At 41.9% G+C, this 19,269-nt stretch overlaps 1 protein-coding gene across 3 annotated transcripts in view; it reads left to right on the forward strand.

Moving 5' to 3' along the window:
- The window catches only part of mthfsd (methenyltetrahydrofolate synthetase domain containing), a 51,781-nt gene extending 33,894 nt beyond the window's left edge, over positions 1–17,887 (forward strand). For all 3 annotated transcript variants that reach the window (XM_063067184.1, XM_063067183.1, XM_063067186.1), the window contains 3 exons: positions 1,522–1,634; positions 12,974–13,099; positions 16,668–17,887. In XM_063067184.1, coding sequence (XP_062923254.1) covers positions 1,522–1,634; positions 12,974–13,099; positions 16,668–17,180 — 752 coding nt within the window. In that variant the 3' untranslated portion in view covers positions 17,181–17,887. The remainder of the gene's footprint in view (positions 1–1,521; positions 1,635–12,973; positions 13,100–16,667) is intronic.
- Positions 17,888–19,269: the final 1,382 nt, after the last annotated feature.

Consider the following 19,269-nt stretch of genomic DNA (forward strand, 5'->3'; position numbering starts at 1 on the left):
AAAAAAGAACCCCAATAGAACCCATTTAAAAAAAAAGACAGTCAAACACCCAATGTGCAAAAAAAAGAACAAATTGTGCAAACAATAAAAAGTAAGCAAATAACATTCAGAACTAAAGTTCACAGCCACGAAGCTGGTCATTGCTGCAGCCGGTCCTGGAGCCTGCGAGTTGCAGGCCATAGCCTCAGTTCAGCGCAGAAACTAGTAAACCTCGTGGAGCAGCCGGCTGTACACTGACCCATCCCTTGCCTACGATCCTGACACCCTGACCTTTTCAATCTGGCTCGGTGCTTAAGTCGGCCAAAGATTGGTCTCTGAGGCCTGGGTTCTGCCAACTCAATTCACCCCATACCTGACCTTTCCAGTCTGGCCTGGTGCTAAAATCAGTCAAACATCAGCTTGTTTCTTGCTCTCAGGCCTGGGCCCCACCAGCTTGTCTCTTCCATCTTCCATCTTAGATCTGCCGCTTGGAATTGGCTCCAACTCTGCTCCAGCAATGGCCAAACAGTGGCTTGCTCCAGATCTGAACTTTTGGACTGCCTGTACAATCTGGCATTTCTGCTGTGTGAACTGAGGTCTCAGAAGGAGCAGGAAGGGTGTGACGTGGCATGTACAGGCTGAATCAAAGTGGGTGGCCCAGGCCTGAGAGCGAGGAACAAGCTGATGTTTGGCTGATTTCAGCACCAGGCCGGACTGGAAAGGTCGGGTATGGGATGAATCGAGCTGGTGAAAGGGAAGTTACGGGCTATTGGTCGCAGTGAACATTGTCCAGAAAAAGTGTGATTAATTGAGTAGTTAGTGGACTTGTTTGCTACCAGTAAGGTTGTGTTTCACCAATGCCATCTTAAACCAGAAGTTAGAAATCAGATAGAAAGTTGGTCAGAATATTGGCAGCTGAAATGTAATCCTAGCAAGTGCACGGCAAATGCACTTTGAAACTCAAATTGGGATCAGACACATTCAGTAAGTGGAATAACACTAAGTGATGTTGTTGGACAAGGACCATGGTGTCTAGGGACTTTGGTATTCAAGAATATAGCTCCCTGGAAGTGACAATGCATGTGGACTGTGTGAAGAAGGCAAATGGCATGCTTGTCTTTATCAGTACAGAAGATGTGAGAGGAACTCAGTGGATCAGATACCGTCTATGGATGGAAATGGACAGTCAGCGTTTCGGATCCCGTAACGTCAATTCCGTTTTTCTCTATAGATGCTACTTGACCTGCTGAGTTCCTTCATCTTCTTGTGTGCTGTCCCCGATTCCAGCATCTGCAGTCCCTTGTGTCTCCATGCATGCCTTCATGCTCGGCCCTGCTTCAGGAATTGGAGTTGATGTGAATTAGTCCACAGACGATAAGATTTGATTGAACTCAAATTAATGGAGCCAATAGCTGATGCACGTAAAACCAGGGTTTGGAAATGAACATCTTACTTTGACATGTTTAGCATCCATTTTACGTTGACATCCTGACCATTGTTCATCTGGGTTACTTGTTTGACTCTTAATATGCAATTTGCAAGGTTGGAGAATTGGAAAAGGAGAGGGCTTTGCTGACTTGGAGTACTCCATGATGGTATCGATGGGAAGCATTGATGAGGATACAGTCGTTGTTACCACCGTACATGACTGCCAGGTTTGTTGAATTTAACTATAAGGAAATATGAAGTGTAACATAAAGCAATTGCTTTGTTTAGTCATATAAAATAATATAGCCAAATGCATTTTGCTTTTGGAGCAAAAAAGTAAGCCAAGCCATGAATATCAATCCTATACTCTGCAACTAAGTTTAAGTGTCTCATATGTGATTGTATGAAAACAGCAAAAAACTAACTGCTGGTTTATTGCGCTGGCCTCAGTCATTCCAGTTCACACCTACAGCCATGTACTGTATTCTCCTGGGAAAGAGCTGAAACCACAAAGAAAACCAAAACTAATAAAGGGGAAAGGCAGGGGGTGAAATCTGGAAAATTTTTTGCACAACCCTCCTAAGGAAATTGAAACCAGTCCAGAAGATCACATTGACTAAATGCACATTAACTGTTAATCCATTCACCTCCGACATGATGCAATCCATCGGCCAGCCAAACTCTCCTCCGGCTTCCTCCTACAGGCATGAAGAGCGTTGGAAACTACCACGTGAGCCAGCAATGCTTTCCAGACCCTCAATACTCTTTTGAAAAAGTATCCAGCCCATCCCTACTTCTGTACAGTTTAAATGTAGTTTTCCCCAATGTGTCACACCAAAATATTCCATCAGTTGGCACCCAATCCAATTTGGACTGCAGTGTGAATCTTTTGCAAATGAACAGTGCTCAAAACCGTGTTGTGATTGAGGCCATCAATAGAATATTTTCTTTTCAATTTGGAAAAATAAATATGAGCTACTGCAGAGGAAAAAGAAAACCGCAAATGGTGAAATTTGAAATAAAATTTGCAAACACTGCGAAAGGACAGCGGGACATTTTGTTCTATTGAAATATTACACTCGGAACATTAACCTGCCTGTTTCAGTTGTTGGTCAGCCCTCAGAGTACTTCTGGCATTTTTTTTTTAAAGTGTATGTGAGTAATGTCTTTCATTTCAAAATCTATATTTTAATATAGCAGGATTTGTTCACAAGGTTCAGAACGGAATATTCAAATATAGCTTGTATTATAAATGCAGAATGAATTCATGATAATGGCTGAGTAAAATGGTGAAGCATTATGTGGACAAGTGATCGGAACTAGGGTTATTGTCATTGGAACAGAGTGCAAGGGGTAAATTGGTGGACGCATTAAAATTTAATGAGTTTTAATTGAGCAAATGGTAAAGTGTCCCAGTGGAAGGAAGAACCATATTCAAAAACCACAAGTGGAATCAGATTTTATCACTTGAAAAAGAGAAACAATTTCATCTTGCAAAATGAAATAGAATTGTGGGAATCGGAAAAGAGCATAGGATTGGATCTAATTTAACAGTCTCTCAATGAGCCTGTGAGTGGCCTTGCATTATCTCACAGTAATATCAACCTCAAACACTTTTGAGAAAATGTACCTGTTGTCAAACACAGCCTCTTGTCCATTTTAGGGTCCTATGTGATTGGGCAGAATGAAGATTAGCTTTACTTGTCACGTGTACATTGAAACCCACAGCAAAATGCATAGTTTGCATCAAATCAAATCAGTAAAGATTGTGCTGGGCAGTCCACAAGTGTCATCATGCTTCTAGTGCCAACATAACACTCTCAATTTACGAACCATCACCATACATCTTGCTGGGACGTAGGAGGCAGCTCACACAGTCACGAGGAGCACATACAAACATCTTACAGACAGCTACAGATCGAACTCCGATCTTACACCTGGAGCCTAAAGCATTGCACTAATCCCTACAAATCTGTGCTGCCCTTTGATGGACTTAATATTCAGGAGGATACTCGAAAAGACAGCCACATGTTTTTCCATTAATTAGATGTTTACATTAATTGAAAAGTCAAGCAACACTAAAGTAGCCATGTTAATTGGAGACACAAGAAACATAGAAAACCTACAGCACAATACAGGCCCTTCGGCCCACAGTAATATGCCGAACATGTACTTACTTTAGAAATTTCCTAGGGTTACCCATAGCCTTCTATTTTTCTAAGCTCCATGTACCTATCCAGGAGTCTCTTAAAAGACCCTATCGTATCCGCCTCCACCACCATCGCTGGCACCCCATTCCACACACTCACCACTCTGCGTTTAAAAAAAACAACTTACCTTTGACATCTCTCCTGTACCTACATCCAAGCACCTTAAAACCGTGCCCTCTCATTTTAGCCCTGGGGAGAAAGCCTCTGACTATGCCTCTCATCACCTTATACACCTCTATCAGGTCACCTCTCATCCTCTGCCGTTTCAAGGAGAGAAGGCTGAGTTCACTCAACCTATTCTCATAAGGCATGCTCCCCAATCCAGGAAACCTCCTTGTAAATCTCCTCTGCACCCTTTCTATAGTTTCCACATCCTTCCTGTAGTAGGTGACCAGAACTGAGCACAGTACTCCAAGTGGGGTATGACCAGGGTCCTATATAGCTGCAACATTACCTCTCGGCCCTTAAGCTCAATCCCACGGTTAACTACAGAGTCAACCTGCGCAGCAGCTGTGAGTATCCTATGGACTCAGACCCCAAGATCCCTCTGATCCTCCACACTGCCAGGAGTCTTACTATTAATACTATATTCTGCCATCGTATTTGACCTACCAAAATGAACCGCCTCACACTTATCTGGGTTGAACTCCATCTGTCACTTCTCAGCCCAGTTTTGCATCCTATCAATGTCCCGCTGTAACCTCTGACAACCCTCCGCACTATCCACAACAGCCCCAACCTTTGTGTCATCAGCAAATTTACTAACCACTTCCACTTCCTCATCCAGGTCATTTATAAAAATCACAAAGAGTAGGGGTCCCAGAACAGATCCCTGACGCACACCACTGGTTCACCGACCTCCATGCTGAATATGACCCGTCTACAATCACCCTTTGCCTTCTGTCAGCCAATTCTGGATCCACAAAGCAAGGTCCTGTTGGAGCCCATGCCTCGTTACTTTCTCAATAAGCCTTGCATAGGTTACCTTATGAAGTGCCTTGCTGAAATCCATATACATTATATCTACGGCTCTACCTTCATTAATGTGCTTAGTCACATCCTCAAAAAATTCAATCAGGCTCATAAAACAGGATCTGCCTTTGACAAAGCCATGCTGACTATTCCTAATCATATTATGCCTCCACATGTTCATAAATCCTGCCTCTCAGGATCTTTTCCATCAACTTATCAACCATTGAAGTAAAACTCACTAGTCTATAATTTCCTGGGCTATCACTACTCCCTTTCTTGAATAAGGGAACAACATCTGCAACCCTCCAATCCTCTGGAACCTCTCCCGTCCCCATTGATGATATAAGGATCATTGCCGGAATCTCAGTAATCTCCTCCTTCCCCTCCCACAGTAGCCTAGGGTACATTTCATCCGGTTCTGGAGACTTATCCAACTTGATGCTTTCCAAAAGCTCCAGCGCATCCTTTTTCTTAATGTCTTTATACTCAAGCTTTTCAATCCACTGTAAGTCTGAACTGCAGATGCTGAAATCTACACCTCTCTTTGTCTGCCTCCATCTATCATTCACCTGCCAAAGCTTCCCAACTCCACTCCCACTCCCCACCTGCCTATCGTCATACACTGTCCTCAGTCCACCAGTCATCTTCAGCTTCTGTTTTACCACACCCCACTTCCCCTACTTCGGCCATCTCTCCTCTCCACTCTCAGTCCTGAGGCAGGTGTTGACCTGAAACATTGACTGTTCCTATAGAAGCTGTTCAACCTGCTGAGTTCCTCCAACAGATTGTTAGCCATGTTAATTACTGCATTCTTTAGAAATACTATAGATTATGAATGTGTAAGCAGAACTGTTGGCACATGGCCAAGTGGTTAAGGCATTCATTTTGTGATTCGAAGGTTGCTAGTTCGAGCCTTGGCTGAGACAGTGTGTGTTCCCTTGTGCAAGGCACTTTACCACACATTGCTCTGCGACGACACCAGTACCAAGCTGCATGGGTCCTAATGTCCTTCCCTTGGACAACGTCGGTGTCGTGGAGAGGGGAGACTTGCAGCATGGGCAACTGCTGGTCTTCCATACAACCTTGCCCAGGCTTGCGCCCTGGAAACCTTCCAAGGTGCAAATCCATGATCTCATGAGACTAACGGATGCCGATATAAAAAAGCAGAACTGATTTTCTGATTAGCAAAGCGTGGAAAGACAAGTTATAGGAATGGTTTCTCTTCAGATGAGATCATATATGAAGATTCTGTGAACGTACATAAAAGATTGAATGTTCCAAGGCATTTTTTTAATATCGTGGAACAAGAGAGACATGATGGCTGTGCCAATGGCACTACTGTACCAGGATCCGGGAAGGAGTTGGATGTGCATTGGGCTTATATTTTGAAGTTGGTTTGACGTTGCAGTGCATGAAGTTTCCAGCTCTGATCTCCAAATATGCACGACTCAGATGATTGAGTTGTAAATGAAGTGTTGTTGTTGTCGTGTGCAAAAGTGTTGTACTTGGTTTAAAAAAAAGTTATTTCAAGTGACACTGCTTCACAGATTAATAGTAGTCTGGGATCTTTGTCAAATGGCTTAACATCTCATCTGATAGAAGAATAAAACCAAACTGTCATGTACAAATGAGAACAGTAGGCATATCTTTAAAATGGGGTTTCAACTGTTTCACTGTACTGTAATCCAAATATGATTATTCTTCTGAAGTTTTGTCATTCAAATACTCTTGACTTGCAGTGTTGAATGTCAGAGGAAATTACCCAGCATTCATGGGTGGCTCCCCATCATCCTCTATTTGAACCTCTAAATCATGAGATTTTAAATAACTACTGCAAAGCTTTGTTGTAATAGCAGTAGAATCATATCTAGCCATCTAAAGGCATTTTTTCCAGACACTCGTATGGTGCAAATGCAACAAGATAATGGCTGCCCCTTCCATGGTCTTTGTACAAGTTGTTCCCACCCAAGATTCTGAACTGCAATCCCTGAATAACAATAAAGTCAACATGTGAAACTATGGCAACTGATTCTTGAAACTCTCGAAGCGCAAGTCTGTTTATTGCTTCTTATTCATTGATCGTCTTCCTGAAGTATATTTAATAAGCATTATTTAACAGTAAAAATATGCAACAAGAACACTGAAAGGCCACTACTAAGTACTTTCAAGAGGACATTGACCCTTCTGCTGACTTCTTTCTCCTCAATTACAAGCCGATGGCAGATTCATTTGCTTTTAGTGCCAAATTAGTTCAGATCATTTAAAACACTACCATAAGTTAAGTTGTACGGTCAAATTCTCTGGGGTAAAAGAATAGTTCTTCATGGTATTTTCTGTATATATCCATCCATCATTGCTGTCTTCGTGGTCTTGTATTGATTGCCTACTCAAAGTGGGTAAACATTCAATTGAAAATTAGTGATCAATATTTCTTAGTTTGTGTCTGCACATTAATATAATTCTTGGACAATTCTGCTCATCAATTATAACCAATTACACGGCTGTGTTAATGGTGATGTTTGGCACCAGTTAGAATTTATGAATTACAGTATGATGATTACTTAAGATTTGATCCCTTGTTTATTCATTTCAATAAATGATTAAAAGATTGATCATGTACCAAAGGACATTCAAAACATTAGGCCAGGTTTTGGTTGGGAATATATCTATTTATCTGCAATTGTAAACATTGGGCATGGTATTATTGTGTCCAGTGCTCCCAATGCATTGTTGAGACCCGTCATAAATTGGGGGATCACTTTGTCAAGCACCTGTACTCCACCCGCCAAAAGCGGAACGTCCTGGTGGCCAACCATTTTAGTTTTGATTCCCATTCTTGTTTTGTCATGTCAATCAACACCTTATATTCTGTCTGGGATAGCCTCCAACCTAATGGCATGAATATTGATTTCTCCTGGTTTAAAAAAAATTCCCTCCCAGTTCCCTGTTCTTCGGTTGCCCACTCTGACCTCTACCTCTTCTCAGCTCCCTATCATGTCTCCCTGGGTCCTCTCTCTTTTCCCTTTCTCCTATCAAATTCCTTTCCCTCCAGCCCTTTACCTTTCCTGCTCACCTGTCTTCACCTATCACCTTCCAGCTATCCTCCTTCCCATCCCCATTCCTTTTCATTCTGGAGTCTTCCACCTTCCTTTCCAGTCCCAAAGAACGGTGTCGGCCCGAAACATTGACTGTTTATTCATTTTTATGGTTGCTGCCTGACCTGCTGAGTTCCTCTAGCATTTTGTGTGTGTTGCTTTGGATTTCCAGCATCTGTAGACTTTTCTTGTAAGCATATTATTAAGGTTGCAGTCAGTGGATCATCACTATTTAACCACCCCTGTGGGAGTGTAAAGTTGTTGCAAGCAGGAAATGTGTGAATATCCTCAGCCTGGTTAGACCTGGAGCTTTTCATTTTTTTTTTGGAAGGGGTGGAGAGAAACTATAACAGTTCATTAAGTATAATTTAAAATTTTTTGTAACACACAGAAGACGCTGGAGGTCAGGTAGAATCTATGAAGAGGAATTATTCCTGCATCTGCAAAATATCTAGTGCTTGGATATTTTTGCTTGAATGCATTTTTGAAGATGGATTTTTTTTTGCTCAGCATAACAAAACTTTCAATTTACAGATACAATGTTTTTAATATTTTAATAAGTTCTATATTTAAAAGATTCAGGAAGTTTTAACATTACTTGCAGATCTTCTCTTTTTCTGAAAGAATGCTTTGAAGAAAGATTTGCTTCCATGGGTTAGAGTTGACCACGGATATTGTATCCTAGCTGTAGATATGCAAGCCAGGGCAGTATAATATGGAGAACAAACTGTTGTCCATGTAGCAAGCTTTCCCCTCCACGTATCTGATGAACCCAAAGGAACGGCAGAGACCGATACAGTTTGGTACCAGAAGTGTCGCAGGGGTTGCCAGTCTGCATTGAACTCGACATAGGACAGCCTTAGGGACTCCAGCTCCGGATTTTGCCCTCTGAGTTTATTCCAGAAACCCTCCTCATGAGTGGGTGTAGCCGCAAGGCAGTGAAGGTTTGAGATCAGAGCTTCCTTCTCCTAGGTGAACTGCTAGCCACAGCTGACGAGCCCACTTGCCTGAAGCGACTAGTTTTAAGGCACCAATAATCTGCCTTTGCCCTTTCTCCTGTCAGTAGAAGTGGTTCTGCCTTCCTTAGTAGCACAGCCACATGTGAAGAGCACGAGCTGGACTTGGTTGTCAGAGGCTATTTGGTGCACACGCCATTGGAATATTTTAATAGGTGGTGTGAGCTTGTCCCCATTACCACCCCTGGCTATAACAACGTTGACGAACCAATAGACAATTTAATAGTTATAACTAAATAGCAATGAACCGACCCCATGACCTTCATTGTCTTGCATCTTGATTTAGGTGAAAACAATATTTGCAGATAGCTAAGCTGAATGGAAACATGAAATGTGAAGAGGATGCAGTGAACCCTCAGTATGAGTTGAATGGAATTAATAAATGCACGGTAGATGGAGTATAAGGGGGATAATTTTTTGGCAGAAACAGCAAGGCAGATTAATTTCTGAATGACAATTGAATGGGAGAGGGGTAGTGTCCTTGTGCATTAGTTGCCAAAGCTAAGCTTGAAGGTCAGAATCAGGTTTATTGTCACTGACATGTTGTAAAATTTGTTGTTTTGTGGTAGCAGTACAATACAACACATAGAAATTACTTTTAATTATAATAAGAATATATAAAAAATAAATAGTACAAAAAGTGAGCAAACTAGTGTGATTCAGGTAGATGATATATTGGCCTTCCTGATCAGAAGAGTTGATTACAGGAGAAGAAATTTTGTTCTGGAAATATATAGGGCCATGGTGAGGCCACATCTTTGATCATTGTGCGCAGTGTTGTTTTCATATCTGAGGAAAGGTGATCTTGCACTGGAGGGAGTGCAGCAAAGATTCATTAGTCCGATTCCTGGAATGACAGATCCATCTTTTGAAAGGAAATAGGAATGAAAGGGAATCTCATAGAAACAACAACAAAAAATCAAACTGAACAGATCGAATGCAAGTAGGATGTTACTGTTGACTAACGGGGGAGTCTAGGATTTGAAATCACAGTTGGCCATGATTGTGTTGAGTAGTGGAGCAGGGTCAGATGGCCTACTGTTACTCCTGTATTTTGCAGTTCCATAATCCCTACTGTGATTCTCCTACTGTCTGCTTACACGAGGAGTAACTTTATAGTAATGAATTAAGTTTTCAACCAGCGCTGAGATATTGGAGGGAACGGGAACATACAGAGACATCCCTCTGGTCACAGGGGGCATTTGAAACTTCAGATAAACAAGACCGGATGTCCGGAATGAACCCGGATTCCTGAAACCACAATGCCGCTGCACAGGAACGCTACCCCGATGTGGAACTTGCTGATGAAAGCAGAGGACATGAGAAAGGTTAGGACAGGAAAGTGAGAGTGAACAAGTGGAAGGAAAGGAAGTGAGAAATGGGAAAAGAAGGGAGTGAGTGCAAGAGAGTAGAGAAGAAGAAAGGCTGAATGGAGAGAAGGATCAGAGGTTGGGAGATCATGCCCTTGGGGGATTTAAGCACAATGTAAACCTTAAACTTCTTTCACAGAGTTCACAAAGACAAAGCATTTTCCTTGGTCCAATCAAAAATATTAGAATCCTGTCCTTGTTCAGCAGGCCATTTTTTAAAATCCAAGGCAACTCTAGTAGCTCATGTTCTTTTGTGTAATTTTGTTTGTGGAATAGCTGATGAAAGCTGCTCTTGGAACCATCTCAAAAAAAAGAAGCTGCTAGTATTGCAACTCAGACTTTTTCCCTATTTCTCTCTCCTTTCTCTCATTTGGAAACAGTTGGGCACAATAACTTCTCTGCTATTGATGCAGTCACAGAGATCCGAATTCACCAGCATTTTGTTTGATCTGTTTACTCGAGAGCTACTGTTCATATATTTTTGTTACTTTCTTAAAAAAGAATTCCAACTAGCCATCACATTTTCTGCATTTGTTGACGTAACAGAAGACTGCAAACAACGATGGTCATTTTGACAGAGGAAAGGTTTAGAGCAGGAGTTCCCAACCTAGGGTCCAGTGACCTCTCAGTTAATGGTAGGGATCCATGGCATAAAACGTGGTTGGAAACCCCTGGTTAAGAGGGATACCAGCTAAATGCAGGCAAGTGGGACAAGCTCAAGAAGATGCCTGGTTGGCATGGATGAGCTAGGCTGAAGGGTCTATTTCCATGCTGTATAACTCTATGAATCTATGGTTCTTGGGCTGAGCAAAGCATTTCTGAATGTTACTGAGTTTATATCAAATAACTTTGCAATTACCTACCAAGCTGTCCCTTATTACTTAAAATTAATTTCCAATTATACAGTTTTGTGCTAAAGTCTTAGACACATATGCATAGCTAGTGTAACGGCTACTCGAACAACCCAACACCGCTAAGTTTACCTAAGACTCTTGGTCAGTACTGTAGTAATTTTATGTATTGCACTGTACTGCTTTTACAAAAAAAAACATGTCTTATGTGAGTGATGATAGACCTGATTCTGATACGGGTCTCTAATGTGGGCTGAGAGTGGGAAGGAGGCAGGGCGAGGGAATCATGGTTCGGAAAAGTGGAAGGGAGAGGGGAGGAAGCAGGAAGCGCCAGAGAGACGTTCTGTAATGATCTATAGGCCAATTGTTTGGTAACAAATGACCTTGCCTGATGTTTCAGGGCAGGGTGTGTCTGCAACCACACAACCCTACCCTGGCACTCCTCTTCCACCTGTCCCACACCCCTCCCACAGTGCTTCACCCTTGGCATTCCCAACATCCTTTCCTCTCGCCTGATTTGCAAACTCACTCTCTGCTTCATATTCACAAATATACAGTATAGCCCCTTAGCTATATATATATACCTAAGACTTTTGCACGGTATCATATATTTTGAATTAGTTGACAATTGAACCAGTTCAGTCAAGAGTGAGTCCTTCTGCTCACTTGTTTTGACAAGATCATTCAATATCCCATGAGGAAGACCAGATACCCCTGCTGTTTGAGTTGAAATTTTTATTTTGGCTCTTTAGTTTCCAATAAAAAAATGTATTGGGGAACAAGTAGACAAGCATTGTATAAAGTCTGTGTGATCAGTATGTCTTCTTCCTTTAACAGTAATTGCTGCTTGCTTGATTTTAGCCAAGCAGAGAACTATGCACATTCAGAACTGCTCTTTGCACGTAGTAAATCTTTCACATTTCAATGCAGACTCTGATTTTTTTTTAGTAGGGCATATTGGTCTAGTCAGGAGAAGTCAAGTTGCAGGAAGGAAAGCTGAGGTTGATTCCTCTGATGCTGAACAAGTTAAAGAATCTGATAGCATTTGCTGAACCGGTGATTCTGTCAGCAAGCAGGGCGGTGGTAACAGAGTACGCTGGAACACCATCAACCGCAGGGTATCGTCCACCAACCACCCCTTGCCTCTCCCCCCAAACCGTCCTCCATGTAAATCACACACTAGTCTGACTTGGAGATATATCACCATTCCTTCATTGTTCCTCAATCCTCTAACTTCTTTGTGGATGAGGAACTGTATCTTCACCAGAAGAACCTCACAGTTTCAAGAGGTGGCCCAAAACCACCTTATGAAAGGCAATTAGGTGTGAGCAATAACTGCTGGCATTGCCAGTAATATCCACATCCTAAGAATGAATGAGTAAATCCCGTCTAGCCAGGGGGTGGAAGTGCGCTGTACAGTGAAAGCTGACAGAACTCAACACGGTCATTTTAAACTTCAGACGGAATAAAAACTTGGGAAGTTCTAGTTGAGTTATTTTGTTTATTCCCTCCTGGTTTACATATAAAAAGCATCTGTGAGCATCCTAGTGGCCCAGGGCAATACCTTTTTAGTAGAAGGGAATACCCTGCGGGTCTGAGAATTAAGTATCGTGCTTCACGGTTTAGCATGGGAAGATAGTGCAAAAGCTGCAGCCCCAATCAGGAAGCCAATCATTGGCAGTGTAAACATTTAAACTTGGGTTTAATTTCTAAATAAGTTTAGAAAAAATAAACACCAGCATGTATATTTACACGAGGATAAGGCTGCTTTGCAATCTGATCCTTAAGCATTTCCTTTAATTCATTCATTGCTAAAGGTACCATTTGGCATGTCTCACACTGCAGTTCCCTGATTCCAAGGAGGTGCCAGAGGGGTGCTGTTGATGCAGCTATAAAGAGCAAATGCCAACAGTAGCAAGTTTGGCACCACACAGTAAGTGACATAATGCGTTTAGTACTGAATAGCATTGGCTAACTGTTGAAAAGTTCTGTTGATACTCTGTCAAAGATTGTGAAGACTATTAAGCAGTTTCTATATATTTGTCTTTCTAGTTGCTTGACATCCCAGAAGAGTTGATGGACGACCATGATCTAATTGTAGATTACATCCTGACACCTACTCAAGTGATCAGAACAGATTGCAAACGTTCCAAACCTCAAGGAATTATATGGTCAAAGGTATAGCAACATTATTTATCTTCTATGCAGTTGTTTTTCTTTAGGAGAGAGTATGTCAAATTTGATGTTATTTGTCTCTCCATTTCTGCCTTTGGTCCTTCTGCATTTCTCCACATTTGTTATCCATTTACAAATTGACTTTATTGTTATTGGTCACTAAGAGGGACCAGAGAAAAGGGAATCTCACTTTCATAACCTCTTTCAGCAACTCAAACCCCAGCCTTCCCTGAATTTCTCCAATGCACAAAATGTACATTTCCCTGCCCTTGTTCATTAGAGATGTATTCCAGCTCCCACAACAATGCCAGCCCAACTTTAATCGTGCAACATTACAGCAATGTGCAATAATAAATTCAAGTATCGCTATGGAATAACCTTACTCCTTGTAAGGTTATGGAGAAAAGAATTGGAAAGAGGCTGAGTGGTGCCGTAACAACCACCTCTTACTCAATATCAGCAAGACCAAGGAGCTCATTATTGACATCAGGAGGAAGAAACCAGAGGTCTATGAGCCAGTCCTCATTAAGGAATCGAAGGTGGAGAGGGTCAACAAGTTTAAGTTCCTTGGAGTTATTATTTCAGAGGACCTGTCCTGGGCCCAGCACATTAATGCAATTGCGAAGAAAGCACGGCAGCGCCTCTACTTCCTTAGGAGTTTGCGAAGATTCAGTATGACATCTAAAACTTTGACAAACTGCTACAGATGTGTAGTGGTTGACGTGGTAGACTTCCAGTCTAAGATGGAATGGGTGAAGCACTGCAACTATTTGCTGGCAATCAATAGCCTGTAACTTCCCCTTTGGAGCTAATCATCTGACCCACCTGTATGACTTGGCATTTTTGCGGTGTGAACAGAAGTCTTGAAGGTAAAGGATGGCTGTGGTGTGGCAATATGGGCTGACTTAGAACCATAGAACATTACAGCACAGAAACAGGCCTTTTGGCCCTTCTTGGCTATGCCGAACCATTTTTCTGCCTAGTCCCACTGACCTGCACCTGGACCATATCCCTCCATGCACCTCTCATCCATGTACCTGTCCAAGTTTTTCTTAAATGTCAAAAGTGAGCCCTCATTTACCACTTCATCTGGCAGCTCATTCCACACTCCCACCACTCTCTGTGTGAAGAAGCCCCCCCCCCCATGTTCCATTTAAACTTTTCCCCTTCACCCTTAACCCATGTCCTGTGGTTTTTTTCTCCCCTTGCCTCAGTGGAAAAAGCCTGCTTGCATTCACTCTATCTATACCCATCATAATTTTATATACCTCTATCAAATCTCCCCTCATTCTTCTACGCTCCAGGGAATAAAGTCCTAACCTATTCAACCTTTCTCTGTAACTGAGATTCTCAAGTCCCGGCAACATCCTTGTAAACCTTCCCTGCAATCCTGACTTGAGGTGGCAGGATTCGGGCCTGAGAGCGGGGAATGAGCCAATGTTTGGCCATTGCTGGAGTGGATTGCAGGTGCTTCGATGCAGCAGAACCGAGGAGAGACAGAGTTGAGGCAGTGGGGTCTGAGCCCGAGTGACAGGAATGACCCGAGGTTTCGACGATTTAAGCCAGGCCAGACTGAACTTACTTTTATTGTTTGCACAATTTGTTTTTTTTTGCATATTGGGCATTAAAAGGTCTTTTTAAATGGTTTCTACTGAGTTTATTTGTTTAGTGGCTGCCTGTAAGGAGATGAATCTCAAGGTTGTATTTAGCATAAATATTTTGATAAATAAATGTACTTTGAACTTTGGAGAGTATATTGACTGGCAACATCACAGCCTGGTATGGAAACACCAATACATTTGAATGGAAAATCCTACGAAAAGTAGTGGATACGGTCCAGTCCATCATGGGATAAGCCTTTCTCACCATTGAGTACATCTAGACAAAACACTGTCATAGGAACGCAGCATCCATCATCAGGGACCCCTACCACCCTCCCATCTCTACCACTTTCTTCTCACTGCCGCAATCAGGAAGATAGTACAGGAGCCTCAGGAATCACACCACTAGGTTTGGGAACGTTTATTACCCCTCAACCATCAGGCTCTCAAACCAAAGGTGATAGCTTCACTCAACTTCACTTGCCCCATTACTGAACTGTTCCCATAACCTATGGACTCACTTTCAAGGACTCTTCATCTCATGTTCTCGATATTTATCTTCAACCCATTCCAAGGCTAAAATGATAGCAACCATCTCAGACATAAATACTGATAGTTTATCTGACAATCTTTTCTTAATCATATCCTGCAACTTTAGAACGTAAACAGAAACATCTGAACAACCTGTCTCAGGATCTTTTGGACCATCTGTACAGATATATAAGAAGCCATAATACCTGCCTTGCATAAATTGCTGAACTTCCTGTGTCACCGATACACATTCATTCTGCACCTTGATCTTTTCTTCAAGGCTTAAATCAACCAAAGGAAAAGGGAAAAACCATGGAGAAGTGACAGAACACTGGGTCTGTATTCCACATTAAACAACCCAAGAGTCTTGTGCCCATTCAATTCCCATCCACCCAAAACTTTCGAGTCCTCCCAACAGTCTATTAATGTTGACAATATTGAATGGCCAGCTTTATATCCTCTTCCGTTAACCCAATAAGCCAATGCTAATTGTAACCTGGTGGAGATGTAAAGTTACTTCACAATTAATGCCAAAATCTGGATTGATTTAATAGCACCACAACATAATCTCAATTCTTGAGCTTGAACATTATCTAGGAATTTTGGGACTGCTGCTGGGGTTGACCCATAAGCAGCAACAGAATCTCTTGACCATGACTGCATGCTATTACGCATTGGGTTATCACCACATGATTGGCTGATTAGATATTTGCATTAATGTGCAGGTGTACCTAATAAAATGGCCACCAAGTGCACATGGAATTGGTCTGCAAATGAAGGATTTACCTGGCTGTGGACAGAAATTTGCAATTTACAGATGTAAATTGAATGCATCTTTTTCTTTAAAAGTCCTGACGAAGGGTCTCGGCCTGAAACGTCGACTGCGCCTCTTCCTATAGATGCTGCTTGGCCTGCTGCGTTCACCAGCAACTTTGATGTATGTTGCTTGAATTTCCAGCATCTGCAGAATTCCTGTTGTTTGCATCTTTTTCTTTCCCAGTTTTGGATCATGTGTTAATCATTCTAGGCACATTTATTTCAATAGTTGTAGAAGGCCATTCCGGAAGCATCCCACAACCTTTTGTGTACGTAAAAAGGAGGGACATGCAAATGCAAACATAGCTGCAGTTTAATGCCCTCTCTTGCTACTGGCACAGCCTAGCTCCCATCAGAGTCATTGGATAATGGCCAATCCTATCCAACCCCATGTGGTGATCTACTGCCCAGTTCCCACTGAGCTGCATTGGCAGGTCACCTAGGTTATGGTGCTGAGGCCTGAGCCCGAACATAATGACATAGGTTTTTAGCTACTGAACTTGCGGTTCTTTTAACCAAAAACTAGCTGTCACCCTCCTGCGCCAGAGACAAGCTTTTGCTCACATTAAACATTCCGTAACCGTTGCATCAGTTTTATCATGTACCTTTTCTCTTGGGGACAGGTGGATTCAGAGATGATGAAAAAAATTCCTATCCTAAAAAGCTTTCACTTCAAGGAAAAGCAAGAGGGCAAGGATGTTACGCTGAAGGATGAAAGATGCGTCTATACAAAAGAGATGATAAGGAAAGGTGCAACCACAACACTAATGGAAAAACACCCATTAGGAATGGCTGGAAATTGCAATGATTGTGAAAAACAAACAGAATTTGACAGTAAAAGACAATTTAATCCTCCAGGCAGAGTTACTACAGTGTATATGGGTAATATACCTCGAGGTATGAGAGTCAGTGAATTGAAGAACATTTTGAGAGACCACAATGCAGTTCCATTACGTCTAAACTGGCAGGGTGCACAACACCGAGCTTTTCTTGACTATCAGGATGAGAAAACTGCAGAAGCTGTTGTAACTTCACTCTCAGGCTTAAGTTTAAGTGGGAGTACCATTCGAGTTGAACTTGCCAACAAGAAGCGTGACAACAGATTGAGAAGTCAAACAAATGTACATGTGAACTGACAGCCTTTAACATGATCACATAATAAAATTGTTAATATCAAACTTTAAATGCCAAAAATATTATTGTTCTTACTCATAATAAATAACTAAATAAAGGCATCTTGCAAGACAAGACCATGGATCTGCACCTGGAAAGTCTTCACTCTCCAGGGCGCAGGCCTGGGCAAGGTTGTATGGAAGACCAGCAGTTCCCCATGCTGCAAGTCTCCCCTCTCCACGACACCAGTGTTGTCCAAGGGAAGGGCATTAGGACCCATACAGCTTGGCACCAGTGTCATTGCAGAGCAATGTGCCTTCCTCAAGGACACAACACGTTGCCTCGGCTGGGGCTCGAACTCACAACCTTCAGGTCACTAGTCCAGCGCCTTAACCACTTGGCCACGTGTCCATACATTTGTTCTTACTCAAATGTATAATTAGAATGGAATCAGTTCTTATAGACATTGTCTTTGCTTTTGTTGTCCTTTTTATAAGATGGAATTCAAACAGGTGAAAAACACCAAGGACACTGAGACTATGTAATGAGGACAGAGGGCACATCTTTGAAAGGATATGGGGCCCTGTATTGGACTTTCTTACGGGGTGAGGACTGAGGTTTTTTGGTGCGGTGCACCTCTGCTGTGTGTGTTTGCTTTTGCCTTTATATTTTTCTCCCTTACGCTGCTCAATATTTACTTTGATTTTGTTATGGTTGTGGTTTTTGTGGATGTGCTGCATTTTTGTTTTTTTTTGTTTGTAAAAATAAAACTTTAAAAAATAATATAAAAAAAGAAAAACATCAAGGAATATTTTCAATTCACTAATAGTCAATAGAATAAGAAATCTTAATCTGTATAAACACTGTACTACCCTGATATTTAGAAATAATACCTGAAGTATTCTGCATGCTTCTGATAATACTTAGTCTCTAATCCTGTGAACTGCTTTTCCAGAAACATTGAACTTTATACTTCATTGTCGCCAAACAATTGATACTAGAATGTACAATCATCACGGCGATATTTGATTTTGCGCTTGCCGCTCCCTGGATTATACAATTATATATTATATAATCAGAATCAAGCTTATTATCACTGGCATATGACGTGAAATTTGTTAACTTAGCAGCAGCAGTTCAATGCAATACATAATCTAGCAGAGAGAGGACAAAATAATAATAAATAAAACAAAACATGTTAATAAATAAACAAGTAAATTGCTGCTGGCTTTATAGCTGTTCCCTCATATTAACCTTTATAAAGTATTGAGTGAATTTTCATGGCTGATAATTGATATCCCCAATTTATATTCTCCTTTAGAGAATGATTGTACTAATTTCTCTTTTGCTTGGATTATTAGCTGCATTCATTCCATTTTGTACATGATGTTTTATGTAATCAAAATTATTAGAACTTGTTAAATTTGATCCATTTCAGGTTTATTGTAGTGACATCTGTTTCCAATGTTTTAAGGAGTCTTGTAAGTAATTGAAGAATTGGGCATGGACCATTCCAGTAGCTTGCTTTCCAACAGAATGGGACTCAGGAAAGATGGCATGAAATCTGCTTCACAGGAAAGGTCCGTGCTGACCTGTTTATCTGCTGAGTCCCATCTACCTGGACCCAGACCTTAGCTGCTCATACCTCTCTTATCCATCTTAAAGTCAAAGCCTGTCCCGAGCCTTGTAGGCTCATCGGGCCGGTGTTTATGCCGGTTTCCGTGGCGTGAAGTGACTGAGAGTGCGAGACTCCCCCCCGCCCCCCCGCCCCCCCCCCCGGATAGGATGCCAGTCTATCGAGAGGTTAACCCCCAGCATTTTGCCGGTACCCATTTTCAGCTGGGTGAACTGGAGTAATGTGTGGTTAAGTGCCTTACTCAAGGACACAACACGCTGCCTCAGCTGGGGCTCAAACTCACGACCTTCAGATCACTAGTCCAACACCCTAACCGCTTGGCCACACACCACTCTCATCCATGTACATAGAACATAGAATAGTACAGCACAATACAGGCCCTTTGGGCCAGAATGTTGTGCCGACCCTTAAACCCTGCCTCCCATATAACCACCCCCCACCTTAAATTCCTCCATATCCCTATCTAATAGTCTCGT

Source organism: Mobula hypostoma, chromosome 14 (assembly GCF_963921235.1).
Source record: "Mobula hypostoma chromosome 14, sMobHyp1.1, whole genome shotgun sequence".
Taxonomy (NCBI): Eukaryota; Metazoa; Chordata; class Chondrichthyes; order Myliobatiformes; family Myliobatidae; genus Mobula; species Mobula hypostoma.